This window comes from Chelon labrosus (assembly GCF_963514085.1).
Source record: "Chelon labrosus genome assembly, chromosome: 6".
In the NCBI taxonomy this organism is placed as follows: domain Eukaryota; kingdom Metazoa; phylum Chordata; class Actinopteri; order Mugiliformes; family Mugilidae; genus Chelon; species Chelon labrosus.
In genome coordinates this window covers 18,506,244-18,525,835 of record NC_140342.1, presented here as the reverse complement: position 1 = coordinate 18,525,835, position 19,592 = coordinate 18,506,244, and the positions used below count along the sequence as shown (strand labels likewise).

Sequence of the window (19,592 nt, the reverse complement as noted above, 5' to 3'; positions counted from 1 at the left end):
TAGCAACTGGCTAATTTCCCCATATGAGTGCATTAATGCTAACATGGTGACTCTAGAACGTAACCATTTTTTGTTATACTGCAGATTATATGTTATATTCAATATATTGTATGTATATGAAGAAAATAACAAATAAAAAAGTTAAAATGAAGATCGTTGTGACTACGATACACATGCTACTGGAGACGGGCAAAAGAGTACAGGTGGTGATTAAATCTCCACAATAAAGCAAAGAGTTTCTTTAATAAAAATAGAGACATAAAAGATTTACTGATTTATTGACACATTTGATTTTGATGTTACTCAACTTCTAGGCAATTCGTCCTAGCTCGACTCATATGCTGTTCTTACTCATCACCAGCATCCTGACATTTCTGAGATGCACAGAAACCACTTCCTCTTTGAAAATGACACATTCATTTTTTAAAAAAAAAATAACACAACACTGTAGTTCCAACACTTTATAATCCATCTTTAAAAGAGCACAAGTACAGGTGGTGTTAACCCCTTAACGCCTGAATTGATTTTTCAATTATATAAAGAAATGAATTATTTGTATTTTTGCTTACCACTCCGACCTGTCCTACGGGAAACTAGTGCTTGCAAAAGGTTCCCAAGAATTTTATGAATGTGCACAAACCGACATTGGAGTATTACATGCTCCAGTTTCGGCTGCAGTCTGAGCGGAAACAGTGTGTCGTGAATTCGCGACACTATTAAGGAGTTAAACTCATTCCACATTTTCCAATGTTATGTATGCCTATTGCCTATTGTACTTGGGGAATGCAACAAACTCTGAATGCATTGCTCCGTGTTGCCCAATCTGTAACTAGCTTCTATATTTTCTGAAAATAAGCTAAAAAGTGCAAAGTTACAACCAGTCATTCAGAAACTTTCATGGGAGATTGTATTTTTCTATGTGATCCTTCAATCCTTTGAACAATACAGAAATACAGAAGCGTACGCCAAGAATTGGTCTTTGCTGTGTGAGAAGTACAAGTGTACCTTATACACAGTAACTGAAAAAATATTTTTTGTATTCCTCAGAATGTCAAATACAGAAATATAAAGTCAGCATTACAGCTTCCTTGTAGTGGATGTTGCACAACGTTGTCTTCAGTTAAGTTAAACCTAATGTGAATCATGTTTGGCTGCACCAACCTACAAACCGCAATTTGAATCACATCTGCTTCTCTGTCCCGACATGCATACGTGTCAAAATTAAAAGTTAACTGTAGGTTTAAAAATGTGGACATATGAATTCAAAAATATTACTGTAGAATACATAGAATTAATTTATGTGGGTTATTAATGAAGAATTGAAAAATAAAGAAAAACCATTAAAAAGGAAATTGTTTGTCCTAGTTAAACGTGTTTGGTATCTGTGTGAATTGGCTGCCATTTCACTCGAAGCACAACACTTCCTGGTTACCACATCAGTCTATTTGTTGTGCAATGCTGTTCGTTAAAGCAGTATTCCGGGTACAACAAGTGTCCAAATGCCAGTATTTGATTTCCGATTAAAAAAAAAAGTTGAGTCAGGATGTTTCAGTCCTACTAAGGCTGGCGTTCAACCATCATTCACACAGCTCCTAAATCCTCAGCAAGAATGCATGGATAAAGTCTTTTGCTGTCAGACATAAGTATAGTAACAATGAGGGTAACTTGTACTGCTTTCATGCTCCTCATCCAAACATTCCAATGCTTGGCTTCTGATGGTAAAGTATTCCAACATTTCATTTTAACATTTTTGTGAGATTTGTGCACAAGCTTTGATTTTTTGTCAAATTTCAATTATTTCTGTGATTAATTATCAGTATTACTGTTCATGAGAAAAATCGAATTTAACTTTGTAAAAAATAATTCTAATGATGAGATTCTGCAAGTGTGTTTATACGAATTATTTTCCTACAGATACACCATTTCAATTAACTAACAAGGCCACAGGTTTTTGTTTGGTAAAAACAAATAACTACTGCCATGACATACGCTGGACAACCAGTGATCGGCTTCTGGTTCATCAGAGGAATAAGTGCCTGGGAGCCCAGGGGAAAAGCGTGGGGAGTGAAATAAGCCTCTACGACTGTGATGAAACCAGTGAACTCCAAAAGTGGGAATGCAAGAATGAAACGGTGCTTGCCCTCAAAGGCCAAGAGCTTTACATTGAGCTCAATGCAGATAACACAGCCATTCTCTCCAAAACAACAGGACCCAATAACCAGCTCACCATTTCAGGGACATCCAGTGGTGCTTGCACAAGAACATATAGAGGTACAGTACCGTGTGACAGTAACAGTGTTGTATTGAACTTTACACACAAACAAATAATTTCCAAAAACTAGAAGATAAAGCTAAAATTACAAAGATTGTGTTAGAGATAGTTTTAAAGTTGAAGAGTTTGCATTAAAATATATTTACATAGAACCTTCACCCACCAGGAGGGAAAATTGTCCCATCCTGCATTTAAAATGGGTATGTCCATGTAAATTGGGACACTTGCACAATTTTCATTAATTTATCCATTTACATAAACATATACAAGATACAGTTATATAATGAACATGGACTTAAAATGCAGATTCTTAACTTTAATCCAAGGGGATTTACCAACATATCACTATTAGAACTACTTCATAATTTTTACATAATAGCAGTTTTATACAGAGTGCTTTACTTTCAGGGTACATAGTGATGTAGTTGGACAAATGAATATTATTGCAAATAATATGCTTATTTATTATACTTTTTTCGAGTATCCTTTGCTGTCAATGATTGCTTATAATTTTGTCTTCCACATGTTAAATTTATGCTTTATCGATTTGAGATCAGGTGACCTTCTTTACCTTTAAAATCTGGAGTTGATTTTACAGTATGCTTTGGGTTATTGTCTATCTGCACTGTGACTGTACTGGACCGTCCAAACAACTTTGCATATCAGCAAACACTAGCCACCCAGTGCCACTGGAAGGCATGCATGCCTATTAGAGCAAACTGCCTACACCTTGTTGTATGCTTCACAGCAGGAATAAAGTCACCATTACCAAGTTTTTCTTCCCACAATTCTGGTGCAGGGTGATGTTAGTTTCTTCAGTCCAAAAATTGTTCGAGAATTGGCATGGCTTTTTTTTTTTTTAGATGTTTATTGGCAAAGTCTGGTCTTTTTATTCTTAGAGGGTTTGAGCTAGGTGCTCTTTTTTTTCCCTCAACATGTACCAACATGGGTGCAAGGTAATACAGAGACAACGGTGAAGAGAAAACGCATTTTTCTGCCTTTGTTCTTGCAAGAAATGTAACTTGAATAGTCAGAGAGAATGCAATGAAACGCACGACACATCCAACCAAGGTGCTCTAGCTAAAACAGAAAATTGACAACTACAAAACAAATAATAATAAAAAAAGGTTAATGGCGAGGGAAAACACAGCACTGTCTGGGGTTTTTCCATGTTGGAGTACAGAAAGCAGAAGAGTGTAGACTGGCCGTACGTCATGTATGTGTGGAGTTTGTATAATTACTCTCACTTCCAGAATCTCTCTACTCTAGCTTTAAAGCTGTACATCATATGTTCTCATGAAAATAAGTTAATGCAGATGAACTGCTCTAAAACCAGTCTCTGTTTTGTGCTTAATACCTTTTAGAACTTTTTACCATCGGTGGAAATGCAGCTGGAAAGCCCTGCATGTTTCCTTTTCTGTACAAAGACCAGTGGTACTCAAACTGCACTGCATTTGACTCGTCAGAAAAGCGTCTCTGGTGTGCGGTTGAGACAAAATATGAAAGTGAACGCTGGGGATACTGCCCGACAACATGTGAGTACTGCCCATGAAGGGCCTCTGAGTAGCGTAAGCCTTCAGGAGCCATTATTGTTTCTCAGCATCATTTGATTTAGGACTTATTTACAGTTAAAACAACCCTCGTAATTTACTGGAGAAAAACACGCACATAAGGTTTGTCTTAATGTGAATTAAAGTATTATACTTCACATATATGTATTTTGTTTAATAGCCAAAGAAGACTGGACCATGAACCCAATAACAGGAGTGCATTACCAGCTCAACACACAGGCAATTCTGACGTGGCCCCAGGCAGAAGTCAGCTGCAAACAGCAAGGTGCTTCCTTGCTTAGTGTCACTGATCCTCATGAGCACGCCTATGTCACAGGTAAGGAGACAGTAACTCTGCACTCAATGCAGTGGAAAATGTAGGCACACATGGTAGCAACAGTATTATCAATATCTATTACTGAAAATCTCTCTCAAAAATAGGATTTTGTATATTCTTTACATAGTCAAATCTTAAGGAAAAACTAATGACAAAGGGAATGCCAATTTTTTTCATTTGTGTTGCCTATGGCCCAAACAGCACTACTAGGAAGAGGGGGCAATACACTTTGGATTGGGCTGTTCCTGGATTCAGAACATGGCTGGAAATGGAGTAATGGGAAGCCTTACCGTTATCTGAACTGGGACTCAGGTAGGTTTATCCTCAAATTATGCACAGTATTAAAAATATATTAAATCGTACTGTGTTTAAATTCCCTACCAATACTCAAATCAAGCTCATAGAGTTGGAAGTTGGTTGCTAAAGACAAGGAGACAGGAGACATAATGACAGGAGAAATTGCGCTAGTCTCACACTGTATGACAGAAGCAATATCTGCCTACCAGCCTCACAAATTAAAATGATAAAAAGAGAAGTGTAACCGAGGAAAGAGACGATGAAGAGGGAAGTGATATGAATCCTTTTATAGTGCTAACATTAAACATGATTATTGTCTTGTTTTAGGGCATCCACTTCCTAATCCTGGTCACAACTGTGCAACTGTTGATCCTTCTGTACAGTACTCCTGGCAAAGTTCACCTTGCAGCAGGAAACTGGGCTACATTTGCTCCAGTAAAGGAGCTGAGGAAACTGACACCCGAAGTAACAACAAAAGATTTCTGATATTCTAGACTGGTTACAGTATAGCTACGCTGTATGTCTGTCATTCAGTACTTATATTTCTTTGTTCTGCCTAATCAGCTACTGAGACAGGATTTTGCCCAAGACCCTGGATTCCCTACAATGGCCACTGCTTCCATCTTAACAGAACTAAGAAAACATGGTCTGAAGCTCAGAAAGCATGCCGTGAGGTAGAAGGGGATCTTGTGAGCATCCGCAATGCGGAGGATCAAGGCTTTGTCATCTCTCAACTTGGATATGGTACGTGCTTACACCCTTTTATTACTGGCGCCTTGTTCTATTTATTTTTCCTAACATTGTTAATACGTTGGTAAATCAGTACCCTGGCACCCTTTGGTTCTTTTTTGCAACAAAATATTACGGCTTAGCAAGTTGAGAGTGCTACAAGAACATAGTATAAATAAAAACGTATTAGTAAGTACTATTTGTAAGTTAATGAAGTATTCGGACAACTGTTTACGGATGTTGGCAGGATCCGCAGATGAGCTTTGGATTGGACTGAATGACAAGAAAACAGAGAGGCTATTTGACTGGAGTGACCACTCCACCGTTACCTACACTAGCTGGGAGTATGGAAAACCATCCGTCTTGGGTGATATAAAGGACTGTGTTCTCATCAGAGGAGAGGTAAGCCGCATCATGTGGTTATGGAGAACAAATTACTTCTATATATGCTGATCAGCCACAACATTAAAACCACTGACAGGAGAAGTGAATGGCATTGACCATCTTGTGTCAACTCAATGTTCTGCTGGGAAAAGTGTGGACCTGGCATTTGTGTGGATGTTACTTAGACGTACCACCCACCTTCACCCAATAGAAATGACACTCCTTAATTGAGTAGCACACATGGGAACAACAATTTAGGAACAACTAAAAAAAAAAAAAAAAAAACAGCACAAGGTGTTGACCTGGCCTCCAAATTCCCTCAATCCCAAACTGATCCAAGTATCTGTGGGATGCAATGGACCAAGCCTGATCCACAGAGGCCTCTCCCCTCAACCCATAAGACCCAAAGGCTCCCACTAATAACATTCTGTTGCCAGACACCACAGGACACCCAAAGAAGGCCCATGTCCATGCTCTGGTGTGTCAAAACTGTTCTGGAGGCACAAGAGAGAGCTACACAATAATGTAGAGGTCATAATGTTATGCCTGATCGGTGTATATGCACATATAAATTCGTACAAGCAGTGTATATTTTTGTTTAGGTGTGTTTGTATGGCGTTAAATCTGTACATTGTTTGACTGCAGTGCACATCTAATCTACACATAAATATGTTTTGGTATTTTTTGATACTGTTGCAGAATGGAAATTGGGCTGACCGTGCGTGTGAAGATAAACATGGCTTCATTTGTATGAAGAGGACTGTTTCAACACCCACTGGAGATGAAGTAGAACAGGACGTAGGCTGCAAAAGTGTGCGTTGCGTTTCCTTGCTGTTATTATTTTTGCTTATTTGCTTTTTCAATAAAGCGTTCATTTTGTGTTCATACTGTATAACTACATGTGGACAGCAACACAGTTTTAAGTGTTAGTGTTACTATTTGATTAAGAGTAATATATCACAGGTTCGTGTTTTTTAATTAGTTGTGGAGATCCACTAAGTGGTCAAAAAATTATATATCGCTAAAGGCAGTAGAATATTTTTTTTTAATCCTTTAATTTTTTCTGATAGAATATCAATTTTGCTAAAATAAGGCACATACAGTAAGTGTGACTTCGTTGCTTTCGGTCCATTTATTGTCATACTATGTAATATTAAGCAATCATGTCAAAGTTTGAAACTGTATACTAAGGAAAAAACACGCTGTTAAGCCAACTTTAAAAATGGATTAATGTTGAGTATGTCTTTCGTCACTTTGTTTTCCACCAATGCAGGGATGGAGGCGTCATGGCTCATACTGCTACTTCATAGGAAAAGAGACCAAAACATTTGATGAAGCTAAAGATGACTGCAAGAGTTCAGATTCTTACTTAGCTGATGTTTCAAATGGGTAAGAAAAAATGTTCACATGTGTAAATGTTCACAGTACATTTAACACATAATATGAGCAAAACAAACAAACAAACAAAAAAAACATTTAGTTTAACCAGATAACCTATGATCCCTGAAAATAATTCCAGGGTGGATAATGCATTCCTTGTGAGTCTGGTTGGGACTAGACCAGAGAAATATTTCTGGCTAGGGCTCTCAAACAAGGATAATGCAGAAGAATTTGCATGGACCAACACAGAGACAGTAAGATTTACTCACTGGAATGCTGAAATGCCAGGTATGGAGAAATACTGAAGTCCATCTTTGACAAGTTGTGAAACAGTAGCCTCACAATTAAAAATTCACAATTTCTCTATTGACAATCAAGGTCACACGCAGGGCTGCGTTGCCATGAAAACTGGGATTTTTGCTGGTCTCTGGGATGTGCTGCCTTGCACCAACAAGGAAAAATACATCTGTAAGCATCTGGCAGAGGGGGCAGTTGTAACTTCTGCCCCACCGACTGTCAACCCTCCAAAGTGTGCAGACGACTGGACTCCATTAAGACCAAGAAACCAGTGCTATAAGGTACAGAAAAAAAAAGGAAAAAAGAAAAAGCCCACTGTAGCTTAAAGAACACTTTTGTTCTTGATTCACCTGAGTCATTCACAAACATATTAACTAGCCAAAATCGAAAAACATACCCTTGATGGTAAAGGTAAACAATGTCTAAATTATGCACTTTAGGTTTGATGGTTCACACAAAGCAATGTGTATACAATTTGCGCCTTTAGTCACAAAAGGAAGATTGAGAATAGTCGGTTTCAATCAAACCTTACAAGGCAACGGCTTTTTTAAAAAGTAAAACCTTTGCCTGTGAATGGCGTGAAGTGATATTATCTAACTATGCTGAACCTCTTTGCCTTGTTTGGTTTGCAGTTGTTTACAGAGTATTCGGAAAAAAAGAGGACCTGGTATGAGGCCAGAGATTACTGCAGAGCTATCGGAGGAGACCTGCTCAGCATCCACAGTGATACAGAACATCGACTTCTACCAGACCGGTACAGTGAGATATGGCAAATTACGGATTCAAAATATACAAAACAGGCTGCAGCAGATGATTAAATGTGGCCTGTGTCCAGAGCGGCAGCACATCACTAGGTCTACTAAGTAATGAAAAAATTCACAAAAATGTTTTATATTTAAACCATTCACTTATGTTTGTTCATTATAGCTATGACACAGTATGGATTGGACTAAGTGCCCCTGATCCCAATGCTGGTTATGTATGGAGCGATGAGTCCCCAGTAAGTAAATACTTTATTACATCATTTTTAGTAAGGAAACAGTATTTATTCATTTTTATTAATTCCCTGTTATTGTTTTTCTGTGTTGTTTACAGCTGAATTTCCAACACTGGGAGGATGGAGAGCCAAACAATAAAAACAATGTGGAATCTTGTGCACAACTCAAACTACACAAACGGAGCAGAGATGGATCTTGGAACGATGTGCACTGTGAGACATACTCAGGATGGCTGTGCCAGATTCGTTTAGGTAAAATACTGACAAACTGGATGATTTTTCTTTCTTGGTTGACTGGTTAATACAAAACAAGAGTATGTAACTGTTAAAGGGTTAACTGAGCAAGCTTAATTTTATGACAATGACTCTTAGTCAAGCTATTTTCCTATTACCAGTGGCAAAAGGCTGAGTGTGGCCAGCTACACTGTCCGCGAGTCACTGCTGAAGTTTGACTCAAGCGCTTGGCGGCGTTGTAAGTGACGTCACCTGTTTAAAAGTTGACCAGTGGCATAAAAAACACATAAAAACACTGGCTGACATGTTGAAAAAAGTTGACACCATTTGTAGCATGCCACACCCGTCACACAGCAGTGTTGGCCATCAGTTGTTTTTTTTGTTTTTTTTTTCATATTGCTAGCTTGAAAAATTAACTGTAGCTTGTGGCTCTTTGATGGATTCAGAATTTATTCAGAGCTTAGTTATCTTTTGTCCTTACAGGAGTGACCCCAAATCCACCTCCAGACCCGGTGACCCCCGGTAAGTCTGTCATTTCTCAATGTATCCACACAGCAAAATTCACATTGACCTCATGTTTCAGTTATATACCAACATTTACAGTTTCATTTGTAAGAACAATTTATATATATATATATATATATATATATGTATATGTGTGTGTGTGTGTGTAAAAAAGTGTGATTTTATTGTCTGTATCAAATCAAATTTGCAATTACTTAAAGTTATAAATAACTACAAGTGAAAGACCCACTGCTAGGACAGGTGATCAATACTAAAGTGTTTAAGTGTCAGCAACTAAATTAACCAACATTAAAATTAATTAAGATCCCCTACTTAATTTTGCCAAACTGTGGGAACAACATTTGACTTACTCATGGAGAAAACAGATTATAACTACAATGACTACGAAAAAAAATATTGAAAACCAGGAACTACACTTGCACAGAACATATATTTACCTGTTTCTACTGTGTTTTCAGACTACAATACTACCTCAGATGGGTGGCTAGAATGGAAAGGGAATCAGTATTATTTTAACAGAGAATCAATGTCCATGGAAGAAGCTCGCCGCTACTGCCAACGGCAGCATGGTGACTTGGTGACTATCAACAGTGAAGCTGAAAGTGTCTTTATCTGGAAACAGGTGAATCGCAATGTATATATCACGTTACTAACAATCTTTTGCCACAGTATTTAAGCACGGATCATACTGAAATTTAAGTATTGCTGATTTTACTGCATTCCCGCTGTCTCTGTGTGTAGGTATTTGAAAGTTACGGGCAGTATTGGATAGGCCTGGTCGTAGATCTTGATGGAACATTTGCGTGAGTATTAATGAAATAATGAATAATGGATTCAAATATAAATATAAATAAAGAAAATTATGTAAAAATTGTGACACAGTTCTGATGGGAACTATGTTATAATGAATATTTAAATTTATTCAAAAAAATGTAAATGGTACTGTTGCAAGATTGACTCCTTACTCCAGTAATTAGCAATATACATTTTATAAAATCAGTCAAAATGGGAATGAAAGTGAATGAATGTGTCTTGTCTTATAATTTTATTCTGCCCCAAAAAGGTGGATGGACGATTCGCCAGTTGTGTTTCAAAGGTGGAATGAAAATCAACCTGATTTCAAGAACAATGATGAGAACTGTGTTGCCATTACTCCTTTAATGGGTACGTAGCTTTAAATTGATGGTAGCTTTTCATGTAATGAATGTAATATAAACATCTGATATTAAATTTTAATTGCCAAGATGGACACTGAAATATTTCTTTTAAATGTTGGTTTGGGTCACAGGATTCTGGCATGATTATAATTGCGGCTTGGACTACAAATCCATTTGTAAACGCAGTGGCTCACCGCCCGCCAACGCTACTGTAGCACCAACTGTACTCCCAAAAGGTGGCTGCCCACAGAGCTGGAAAAAAATTAATTCAAAGGTCAGAGTTCACTTTTAGTCTTGTTAGCGTTATACACAGAGGTGGTAATACAACCGATATTGCACTGACTAAATAATCACTGCCTGATAATGCTGGCTGTTAAAATGTTTAAAATGAGCACCTGCAGGTCTAGAAAATATCACACAAAGCTGTTGATTTTTCGACTACAGTGTTACAGCATCTTTAACAGCCAGAAGGAGACATGGGAAACAGCGAGGACACAATGCAAAAACCTGGGAGGAAATCTGGCCTCAATTACCACAAGACATGTTCAAGGTTTGTTTCATATTTAATTTATATATACAGTACAATTTGATCCGGGCGTCAGAGACCACGAGTGAAGATAGGTCTTTTTTATTTTTACATTTGTAACATAGAATGTAAATGATAACATCAACATCACCCCCCTGTGCTGTGGCTGGTACTGAATATTAAAAATAGAAATATTAAAAATAGTCGGCGCTCTTTGGACTTCAAGTGTTAATTAGTTTTCAGGTCTATTAAGGTGTTCAGACCGGAGAAACCATCCCCATACTTGAATCCATCATGTATCACTGTGGTTTATTCCACTGCAATAACCTTCTCTCTTCTGTTCGTTTACTTAAACATACCACGCCAAACTTAGATTGGTAAAGAAAAGTCATCCATAAGAAAGGCTTCCACCCCAAGCGTTTGAGATTGTTTCCCAGTGGTTAACAGACACTACTTACCCTTTGAGCCGACAACTACATAACCTTTATTTGACAGTCCTTTTACTGACTGGCGAAAGGGTTAGTGTTGCGTTTTTATGCAAATTCTGTGGCGGCGATGAAATTGTTTTTCTACTTCTCAGTGAACAGAGCTTGATGTATTCATCTTATGGCATGCTTAATTTTAGCCTCCTTTCTTTGCTTAGAGTTATAATTTGAATGACCCTTTGATTTCTTACTGCCGTGTTGTTACTCATTACACAATGTTTGGCTGGAAACTTTGGTCACAGTCATATTTATACTGGCTAAACATGAATTTGTTCAGTTTCAAATGAGCGTTGCTTCAATTATGTGGTGTCAGACTTTTGGGACAACGACAACTAAATCTTTAATATTTGTTACATTTTTAGTGTTTTTGACTAGTAAGATGGCTGAAGCGCCAACTACAAACCTGTGGATTGGTTTACATAATGTGCAAGATTCTGCATTCTACTGGACTGATGGGCAACCAAGGCGATACAACAATTGGGGTTTTGAAGTAAGTGGACAGTGTAATTTCTGTATTTTGATGAGAAGTGCCACAGTTATGTAGTATTGTGGTTTTTAGTGTGTGTTTTAAAAAAAAATAATTTTATGTTATCTTCTGTTGCAGCGATACCACCATCAACATATTATCTATGATCATGACGAACCTCACTGGGTAACGTGCTTACATTTTTGTGTTTTGATTTTGGCTGTGGCAGCTTGGAATATATAGGCAAACTAATGTTGTGCGTCAAGTACCAACAACTTTTATATAATTTTATACTGAATATGCACTTGTTGCTTAACATTTCTGACACCAATTTGCTTTTGCAGCCGTCTTCTATGCGCAGCTACCATTCGATGGATGATATGGTAAAACATGAGTTATACGAATCAGTATTGTCTGTGATACTGTTTATCTGCTTATATATTTGACATCCTGATTTTTCATTGTAGATGATTTATCCTCACATGGTGCCTTTCATAAATGAAGAGGTAACGCTTTACTTTCACACTGTAATGTGCAATAAAGCTAGCCTGACGAGCCAGACCCACATTAAATGTAGGGTCTGGGCACTCTCCATAGACAGGGCTCAACCGGAGGGGTGGGATAAACGGTTGTCTTTCAAACTCCCTCTCCACGCAATAGGATAGCGCTACAACCAATCAGAGCAACGAAGAAGGTGAAATAGTCAGAGCAACGGAAAAGAGAGTTCATTTCTCAGAGAAAAGCTTAACTTCAAGTCTTTCAGAGTGGCGGCCAAAGCCGATTCGAAAGAAAGTTGTTCGCTAGCAGCAGCCATCGCTCTGGTAGTTCTAGCAGGATGGGGAATTCACGCGTAATTCACGGAACTTATGGAGAGCCGAAGTCCCGCCCCTTCCGATTGCCTCCATGGGACCTATCTTTCGAAAAAATATGAACGGCAGTCTATGGCGAAAGATAAATTATTTTCTGGTCCCGATCGACTTGTGCCTTGGATTATACATATATTGTTTTTCAGAATAAAAAATGATTTTACATGTCAAGAATGTCACAGTTTGTCGCAAGATAGTTAAGTAAAACGCTATGGAAAATACGTAATTAAACGAACTACAAGTCCAAGTCGCTTACCGCTTACCCGCATGCTGGCGCGTACAGAACCGACCAAAACTCCCTTCGTGTAACTACAGCTCTCGACATGACCCGATTTATAATGATTTTCACCTCGTTTGATGCTTCTGCCTTCGTCCTAGAAGAAGAGGGTAAAGCTCAACAAGGAGACAGCAGGTCAGTCGTCATCATGTTAAGCCCGCCCACCGACTCGTGATTGGCCCGGTACATCTTGGATTTTTCGAAATCTCAAGTCAACGGAGAGTAACTAGACTGACCCTGGAAGCAAATGTAATTTGCTGCCGCTAGGGGCAGTCTAGATTTTTAGGCTACAATAAAGCTCCATTTGCCTTAAAACATTCATAAGCCGGCCCCCTAAACAATGTGTTAACAAAATTCTTTCCAATGAGAGCTCTTTTCCTCACTATTGTTCTGTGTCTTAAAAGAGAACATGTGCGGCGATGACTACTGATCGCAACATTGGCACTGGAAAATGGATAAAAAGGTCCTGCAATGACACCAATGGATATATCTGTATACGAAATGTTGGTGAGTCAACAATTTACATTCAAATTATGACTATAATTTATTTCATTATTGTTTAATGTATCAATTATTTTTGATTAATCTTCTAATCACCTTGTCTTGAAAAAGCCTATTGTAACTAAACTAATATGTCATTTCTTTCTTCTTGTAGTAGTAATTTCCATTTGTCTTTTTTCTAACCGCTAACAGATGAAACTTTCCAGGACCGCACTGAACCAACTCCTACTGGCTATGTCAAAATATTTAATGACTCTATCAAGGTTGTTACTCAACAAATGAACTGGTATGAAGCCCAGAAGAACTGTGAACGTGATGGCGCCAACCTGGCAAGTCTGCTTAATGAGTGGTCACAGATCTATGTCGAGCTGATGGCTTTGGATCTGAAAGCTCCTATGTGGATTGGACTGAACAAAAACTTGGTAAAATTAAGTATTTCTAAAAGATTAAAGAAAATAATAATAATTAACCTGCTGAAATATTCTGTTGGCTATTGTATATGTTCAAACAAAAGCTTTGCAACGAAGACTTGTTCAGGTGAAGGCTTCAGGGTTTTGACAGAGCATAGGTTGTTGTCTGTCAGCTAAAGATCAAACTAAGGTTAGCCTTGGAAACTGGGCAGATTCTGTTCTGTTTGTTACTACCATAAATAGGGATGTCCCTATCAAGTTCCGTTTCCCCCGATCCGATCTTAAATGTCCTAAAGTTCCTCCCCTGGAGATTTTTAAAGGGTTCTCTTTTCTTGTATTCTCCTGGACTCAGGCCAATAAATAGAGCTGTCAAAGTCAATATAGGGAAAGGGTAGCTCAGAACTTGACTCCGGGGAAAACCTGTGTTCTCCAGAAATGGGCTGGTTATCTAATGCCATAAACTCCCTAACCCTCTGTGGAATATTTTTCCCCTTAATGCTGTCACATTTTAAATGCAGTAATCAGTGTGTGTTGTTATTGTTGCCTTTGCGAATACTTTTTTTTTTTTGGCAGCTTTGGCGCTAACCAACCACTATTAAAACAGAAGACGAAGGAGATGTTTAGAGGCTATGAGTGGGGTAGTTTTGGTTTATGGCAGATCTAAAATACATTTACAAAAGATCAGCCTTGGCTGAAGCCCGATTCCAATCTGATCATTTTAAAAACGCCTGGATTGGCCACGTTCAGGGCCTTTCTGTGTGGAGTTTGCATGTTCTCCCTGAGTCTGTGTACGTTCTCTACGGGTACTCCGGCTTCCTCCCACTGTCCATAGATGCTTGTTAGGCTAACTGGTGATTCTAAATTGGCCGTAGGTGTGAGTGTGAATAGTTGAATGTGTCTCTGTGTTAGCCCTGCGATAGACTGGTATTTAAAAAATATTTTCAATGAGTGATGCTCTAAATCTGTGTTTTCAGACTGGTGGATATTTCAGATATATTGCTGGCTGGAGTATGACCATATCAAACTGGGATTCATATGAGCCAAGAATGGGCCGACCTTGCGTGTTTGTAGATGAGAATGGCAAATGGGTAACTGCTGACTGCAGTCAGAACAAGACCAGTGTTTGTATGAAGACGACAGGTAAGGCACAAGTACATTTGAATATATTTTTCTATCTCTTCTGTCCAAAATGTTGGAAAACCCCTTGCCTTCTCCAGTTTGTAACATGGTGACACTTTTGTATTATAGTTTAGATGTGATATAGTTTAAGTAAGCACCACTCACTCTTAATATTCACAGATGTCCCACCAACTGAGTCAACTGAGTTCCCAGGACTCTGCCCTGAAGACCCAGAAAATACCAGACACTCAGCCAGGGAAAATGGCTGGATACCGTTTAAGGGTTATTGTTACCTCTTTATTACAGAAAGGATTGAGTGGCCAGATGCATCTGCTAGCTGTGCAAGACATGGTGAGGATCTGTGAATTGTAATATAATAATAATAATAATAATAATAATAATAATAAATTCACAATCATGCAGTTTTATTTGGATATTACTAAGAGCCTTTTGTTGTTGTTGTTTTGACTGAATGTAAAGGTGGAACTCTTGCCAGCATTGAAAATCCACAGGAGCAAGAATTCATTGAAAACAATGTGAACATGTTTAAAGACAGCCAGATAGCATTCTGGATTGGTCTATATAAAACTCACAAAGGTACAGTCACATTTTCTGCTCTTCCATGAAAAGACACAGTAACTACACTTTGTTGAACATAAGGAAGGAAACAGTCTTTGTAAAAACATATTCTCTGAAACCAAGAAGTAAAATAAATACAGAAGTTTAACTATTTTTCCCCTGAACAGAGAACTGAAACTACGTCTGGTCAACAACAAATTGAGAAAAAAAATACAGCTGTATCAATATTTTTATATTAAATAAATATAGATTAAATGACTATGGTCTGATAACCCTGTGAGAAACTAAAATGACAATATATTTCAGTTCATTGAGAGTTTGGTTTGCTTCATGTTTAACCAAAAACATCTTTAAAACAAATACTGTATGTCAGTGTTGTTCCTCTGCTGCCCTCAAGTGGCGAATCGATTTTCGATCCTGTCATTTCAATTATTTCTTTTCTTACATTCTTTGCATGTTTACAGAGAAACAAAAAAAAAATGCATAAAGCTTTTTAAAAATTTACTTTCTACACACATGGAAAGAAAATATGTCAAAGATGACTTGGTAAAAGAAAAGTAACTGTATGGAAATAATTATACAGTTTATATTTCTGTTTTTCTCTAGGCTCCTGGAAGTGGTTAGATAAAACAGTCGTTGACTACAATAACTGGGGTGCAGATCAACCTGACGGCACCTATGGAAACTATGCAGTAATTAGAACTTCAGATGGGAGTTGGAGAACAGGCAGCAAGTGGCATGACAGAGGATATATTTGTAAAACACACAAAGGTGAGTAAATTAAAATAATGATTTATGGTTACAGGAATGTGTAACACATGGCCCAGTGAAACAAAAAAATAAATCAAAAAATACTTAATTAATAAATTGTGTTGTCTCTTTAATCATAATAAGGTGTTTGAAAAGTTTATTCTAGTGTGTTTGTCTTTTTTTCTAGTGCCAAAACAAAGTCTACCAAAGCCTGGTAAGTAACGGTTCTTTGTAATTCTCATGATTGGATCATAATTGTAATTTGTGGCTCATCATCTTCTATGTGTTGAATGTGTACAGGCATTCCTAAAACGGTGGACACTCAAACCCGTGGCCGCATAATTTTGGGTGTGGTACTGGTGATTGCTGCGATTGTCATAGGGACAGGCATCATGTTCTTTTTCTTTAAGAAATCCGGCGTCCGAATAGCTATTCCTGAGAAGTTAACAACCTTTGACAACCCACTCTTCTTCAACAATGAGCGGCACCAGGCTGGTCAGGTGGACACCAATAAACTGGTCGCAAATGCAGAGGAGGATAACTCGGACCCTGTTCTATCTGTTTAATGTAAATACAGGCAGAAAATGCTGTTCTGTTGTTTGAATCATGTTGGCAGTTAGTGGCATTAACATACTGTGGAATGTTTTACTTCAGATATAAATTTCTGCAATAACATGTTATGTTAGTCTATGTCTTCAAAGACAGTGTTGTGTTGGAATTTTTGTATTTGCCCCATTATTTCGGTTGAACCTGTTGACTTTAAATAAGGCAAAAATTTGATTTGTTTCACTGAACCATGCTGACTTTCTATAATCCTTGAAAGTATTACAAATATTTTACCTTGCAGAAATCCCGGTGACTTCTAACACATAAGATTTAAAACTTCTTCATAAAAAGATGTTCCGAGCAACACAGTCATGTAAAATGAATGTTACGTTTTACTTTTGTTTGTGCTAAGCAACACTTAGCGTGAAAAGGTAATGCTTCTTCTAGCATTTTGAGTATTTACACATTTAGTCCGCTGCTTATATATCCACTACATTTATTTGCTGTTTGTAATTCTGCTTATTGTTAAATGTTTTACATAGTAGAATTTCAGTGTAGAGAGCACAGTCCATGCATTGTTAAAAATAAAACGGCTTTAACAATAATTACATTTTTGGAAATATCTGCTCTCTCCTAACTGCTCTATTTTGGATACAAACGGTATCTTTAGCTTACTAACTATTCAGCTACGTTTAGGTTGATTATTTGAGAAATTATATCAGTTATACACTGCCTGGCCAAAAAGTCTGGACCTGGATTTAACTAAGCAAATAGGTACGACCCTCCTATTGGATAATTACTGCATGGGAGATTATCTTTCAGCTGTTATTTAACCCCAACTGATCCAATGAGTAGCTTCTCATTTCTTAAACAACCATGTCAAAAGACATATTCCGTGGTTGTGGAAAAGATGTTGGTCTGTTTGGGAAGGGTCAAATCATTGGCATTCATCAAGCAGAGAAAACATCTAAGGAGATTGTAGAAACATTCGGTAAAAACTGCCCAATGCATTATTTAAAACTGGATGGATAGTGGGGAACCAGTGCATCAGGGTAAGAAGAGAGGTGACGCATCCATCAAGCCTAGTGCCTACTGTACAAGCCTGTGGGGGCAGTGCTATGATCTGGGATTGCTGCAGTTGGTCAGGTCTAGGTTCAGCACATCATGTTGATGTGTACTAAGAATGAGGTCAGCTGACTACCTGAATATACTGAATGACCAGGTTATTCCATCAATGTTTTTTTTCTTCCCTGACGGCACGGGCATATTCCAAGATGACAATGCCAGGATTCATAGGAGTCAAATTGTGAAAGAGTGGTTCAGGGAGCATGAGATACCGTATTCACACATGGATTGGCCACCACAGGTAACTAGGCAGTGTCTAACTTGAAAGATAACCTTGGTCGTGCCATCACGAAACATAATGGTGAGCAAAAAAGACAGAAGAAAGTGTATCTGACTTACGTTATTCGACGTAGAAGTAGATCATCCTTTCCTTTGTGATGAGAGATGGTTACTTTTGCTGTGTTGGTCACTGGTTCCCGTTAGCTAGTCAAAACACGTAGCTAACATATCACTAGCTATTCTTGAAATTCATAAACTGCAAAGCCAGTGTTTCCCGTTTATCATGAAATCAGTCGCTAACTGTCTGAAAATGTTGTGAGGCTTAAAATTTCACCTCAGACTTCGTTTTCTTGGTGTAAGGATGCGCCAACTTCTTGAGTTTCGCTTCGTCCCCAGTGCAATGCCATCTTTAACCACAGACTGGAATACAGTGTCCACCCGTTACATCGAGGGGGCGCTGTTTCCTACATTTAAAGACATCTAAGGGAGGAGTATATTATTGACACCTGCTTGGGTCTGTTTCACTCAAATATTTTGGTCTGATCTTCAGCGTTAGACCAATCTAGATTTTGATCTGAGATTAGTCTGTTACGGCAGTTCACAAAATTAGCTAACTTATTTTAAGTAAAGTAACTCAGTGCTTCACAAAGATAGACCTGACTATGGGTTAGAACAGTCAGAACTTAGTTGCCATTGCACATGCTGTCTTCACTCCAAAAAAACATACACATCCTTGAAGAATTTGACAGTTACATGGATATTGCACTGAGCATGTTCAGCAAATAAATAAATAAATAAATCATAAATAAATAAGATTAATAGTATTTATTGAATTTATTTTGGGAGGAAAATGCAATTTCCTAAAGGTAACTGGGGTCTATAAAAACGATTCCCTTTCCCCTTACACTTTATTATCAACAAAGTGTAAATTATGAGCCTAGCTGGTCTTAATTCTGAGAAAGTTTGGGGATATTTACAGTGATACAAGTATTTCGATTTAGTTTCTGTCCGTTTATATGTTACTCTGAGCAAAGCTGAAGCAGCATCAGCCGTGAGCATGATTAATGCAATTAGTTAATGTTTAAATCAAAATAATGCAAAATTTGTTAAAAAGGAAAAAGGTTGAGAAAGCGACAATAAAAGTCCATCCACATTCTACGAAATAAAAAAATAAAACATCTCACTTTTGTTTTGAAATTGTGCCTAATTTAATGTTTTTATTTTTTTGAAAATACCCTGAATGTCAAATGAAGTGACCCTCTCCTCTTTTCTTGCAAACCTGAACTCATTCAGTGATCTAGACAGTAATAAGTAACGGAGGTGCTCAACTTATGAATAAAAATAAAAATGTCACTATACATGTTTTTATATTTTAATGGTTTTCAACAATAGAATGCATATTTGTCAAAATTAACTTCTGAGTTCTGTACAAAACAAAAAATAACCAAAACAAACCTTGAAAGGAGTCAGTCTTCTTACAGTAAATCACACACATAAGTTCAAGTTCTGCCAAACAGTGCAACAGGCTCTCTTGTTCTCCTTACATATACCCAACAAGGCATTT

The 19,592-nt window shown here is 37.7% G+C and overlaps 1 protein-coding gene across 3 annotated transcripts; it reads left to right on the top strand.

Moving 5' to 3' along the window:
- The first annotated feature begins 88 nt into the window (after window positions 1–88).
- LOC311489647 (macrophage mannose receptor 1-like) lies at window positions 89–17,981 on the top strand. 3 transcript variants are annotated; one of them, XM_084546824.1, is made up of 33 exons: window positions 89–1,718; window positions 1,915–2,271; window positions 3,637–3,807; window positions 4,004–4,159; window positions 4,361–4,471; window positions 4,784–4,921; window positions 5,021–5,200; window positions 5,433–5,587; window positions 6,269–6,382; window positions 6,843–6,958; window positions 7,089–7,237; window positions 7,328–7,527; window positions 7,879–8,000; window positions 8,174–8,246; window positions 8,342–8,495; window positions 8,961–8,999; window positions 9,461–9,624; window positions 9,744–9,805; window positions 10,066–10,166; window positions 10,291–10,433; window positions 10,604–10,709; window positions 11,533–11,660; window positions 11,775–11,822; window positions 11,981–12,019; window positions 12,104–12,142; window positions 13,184–13,286; window positions 13,473–13,702; window positions 14,665–14,830; window positions 14,990–15,160; window positions 15,290–15,406; window positions 15,995–16,159; window positions 16,326–16,352; window positions 16,439–17,981. In XM_084546824.1, exons 1-33 carry the CDS (start codon window positions 1,655–1,657, stop codon window positions 16,702–16,704), a joined length of 4,374 nt encoding a protein of 1,457 aa, XP_084402950.1. In that variant the 5' UTR covers window positions 89–1,654; the 3' UTR covers window positions 16,705–17,981. The 3 variants fall into 3 exon arrangements, with proteins under 3 accessions (XP_084402950.1, XP_084402949.1, XP_084402951.1); XM_084546823.1 differs by having other exon boundaries at window positions 9,461–9,636; XM_084546825.1 differs by lacking the exon at window positions 12,104–12,142 and having other exon boundaries at window positions 9,461–9,636.
- The last annotated feature ends 1,611 nt before the right edge of the window (window positions 17,982–19,592 follow it).

What these genes read in the sequence shown, in the direction of transcription:
- LOC311489647 (XM_084546823.1), top strand. Translation starts at nt 1,655, where the DNA reads ATGAGGGTAACTTGTACTGCTTTCATGCTCCTCATCCAAACATTCCAA. An exon ending in ACCATTCGATGGATGATATG is followed by an intron (nt 12,020 to 12,103) that starts GTAAAACATGAG and finishes TTTTCATTGTAG; the next exon opens with ATGATTTATCCTCACATGGT. An exon ending in TTGGACTGAACAAAAACTTG is followed by an intron (nt 13,703 to 14,664) that starts GTAAAATTAAGT and finishes CTGTGTTTTCAG; the next exon opens with ACTGGTGGATATTTCAGATA.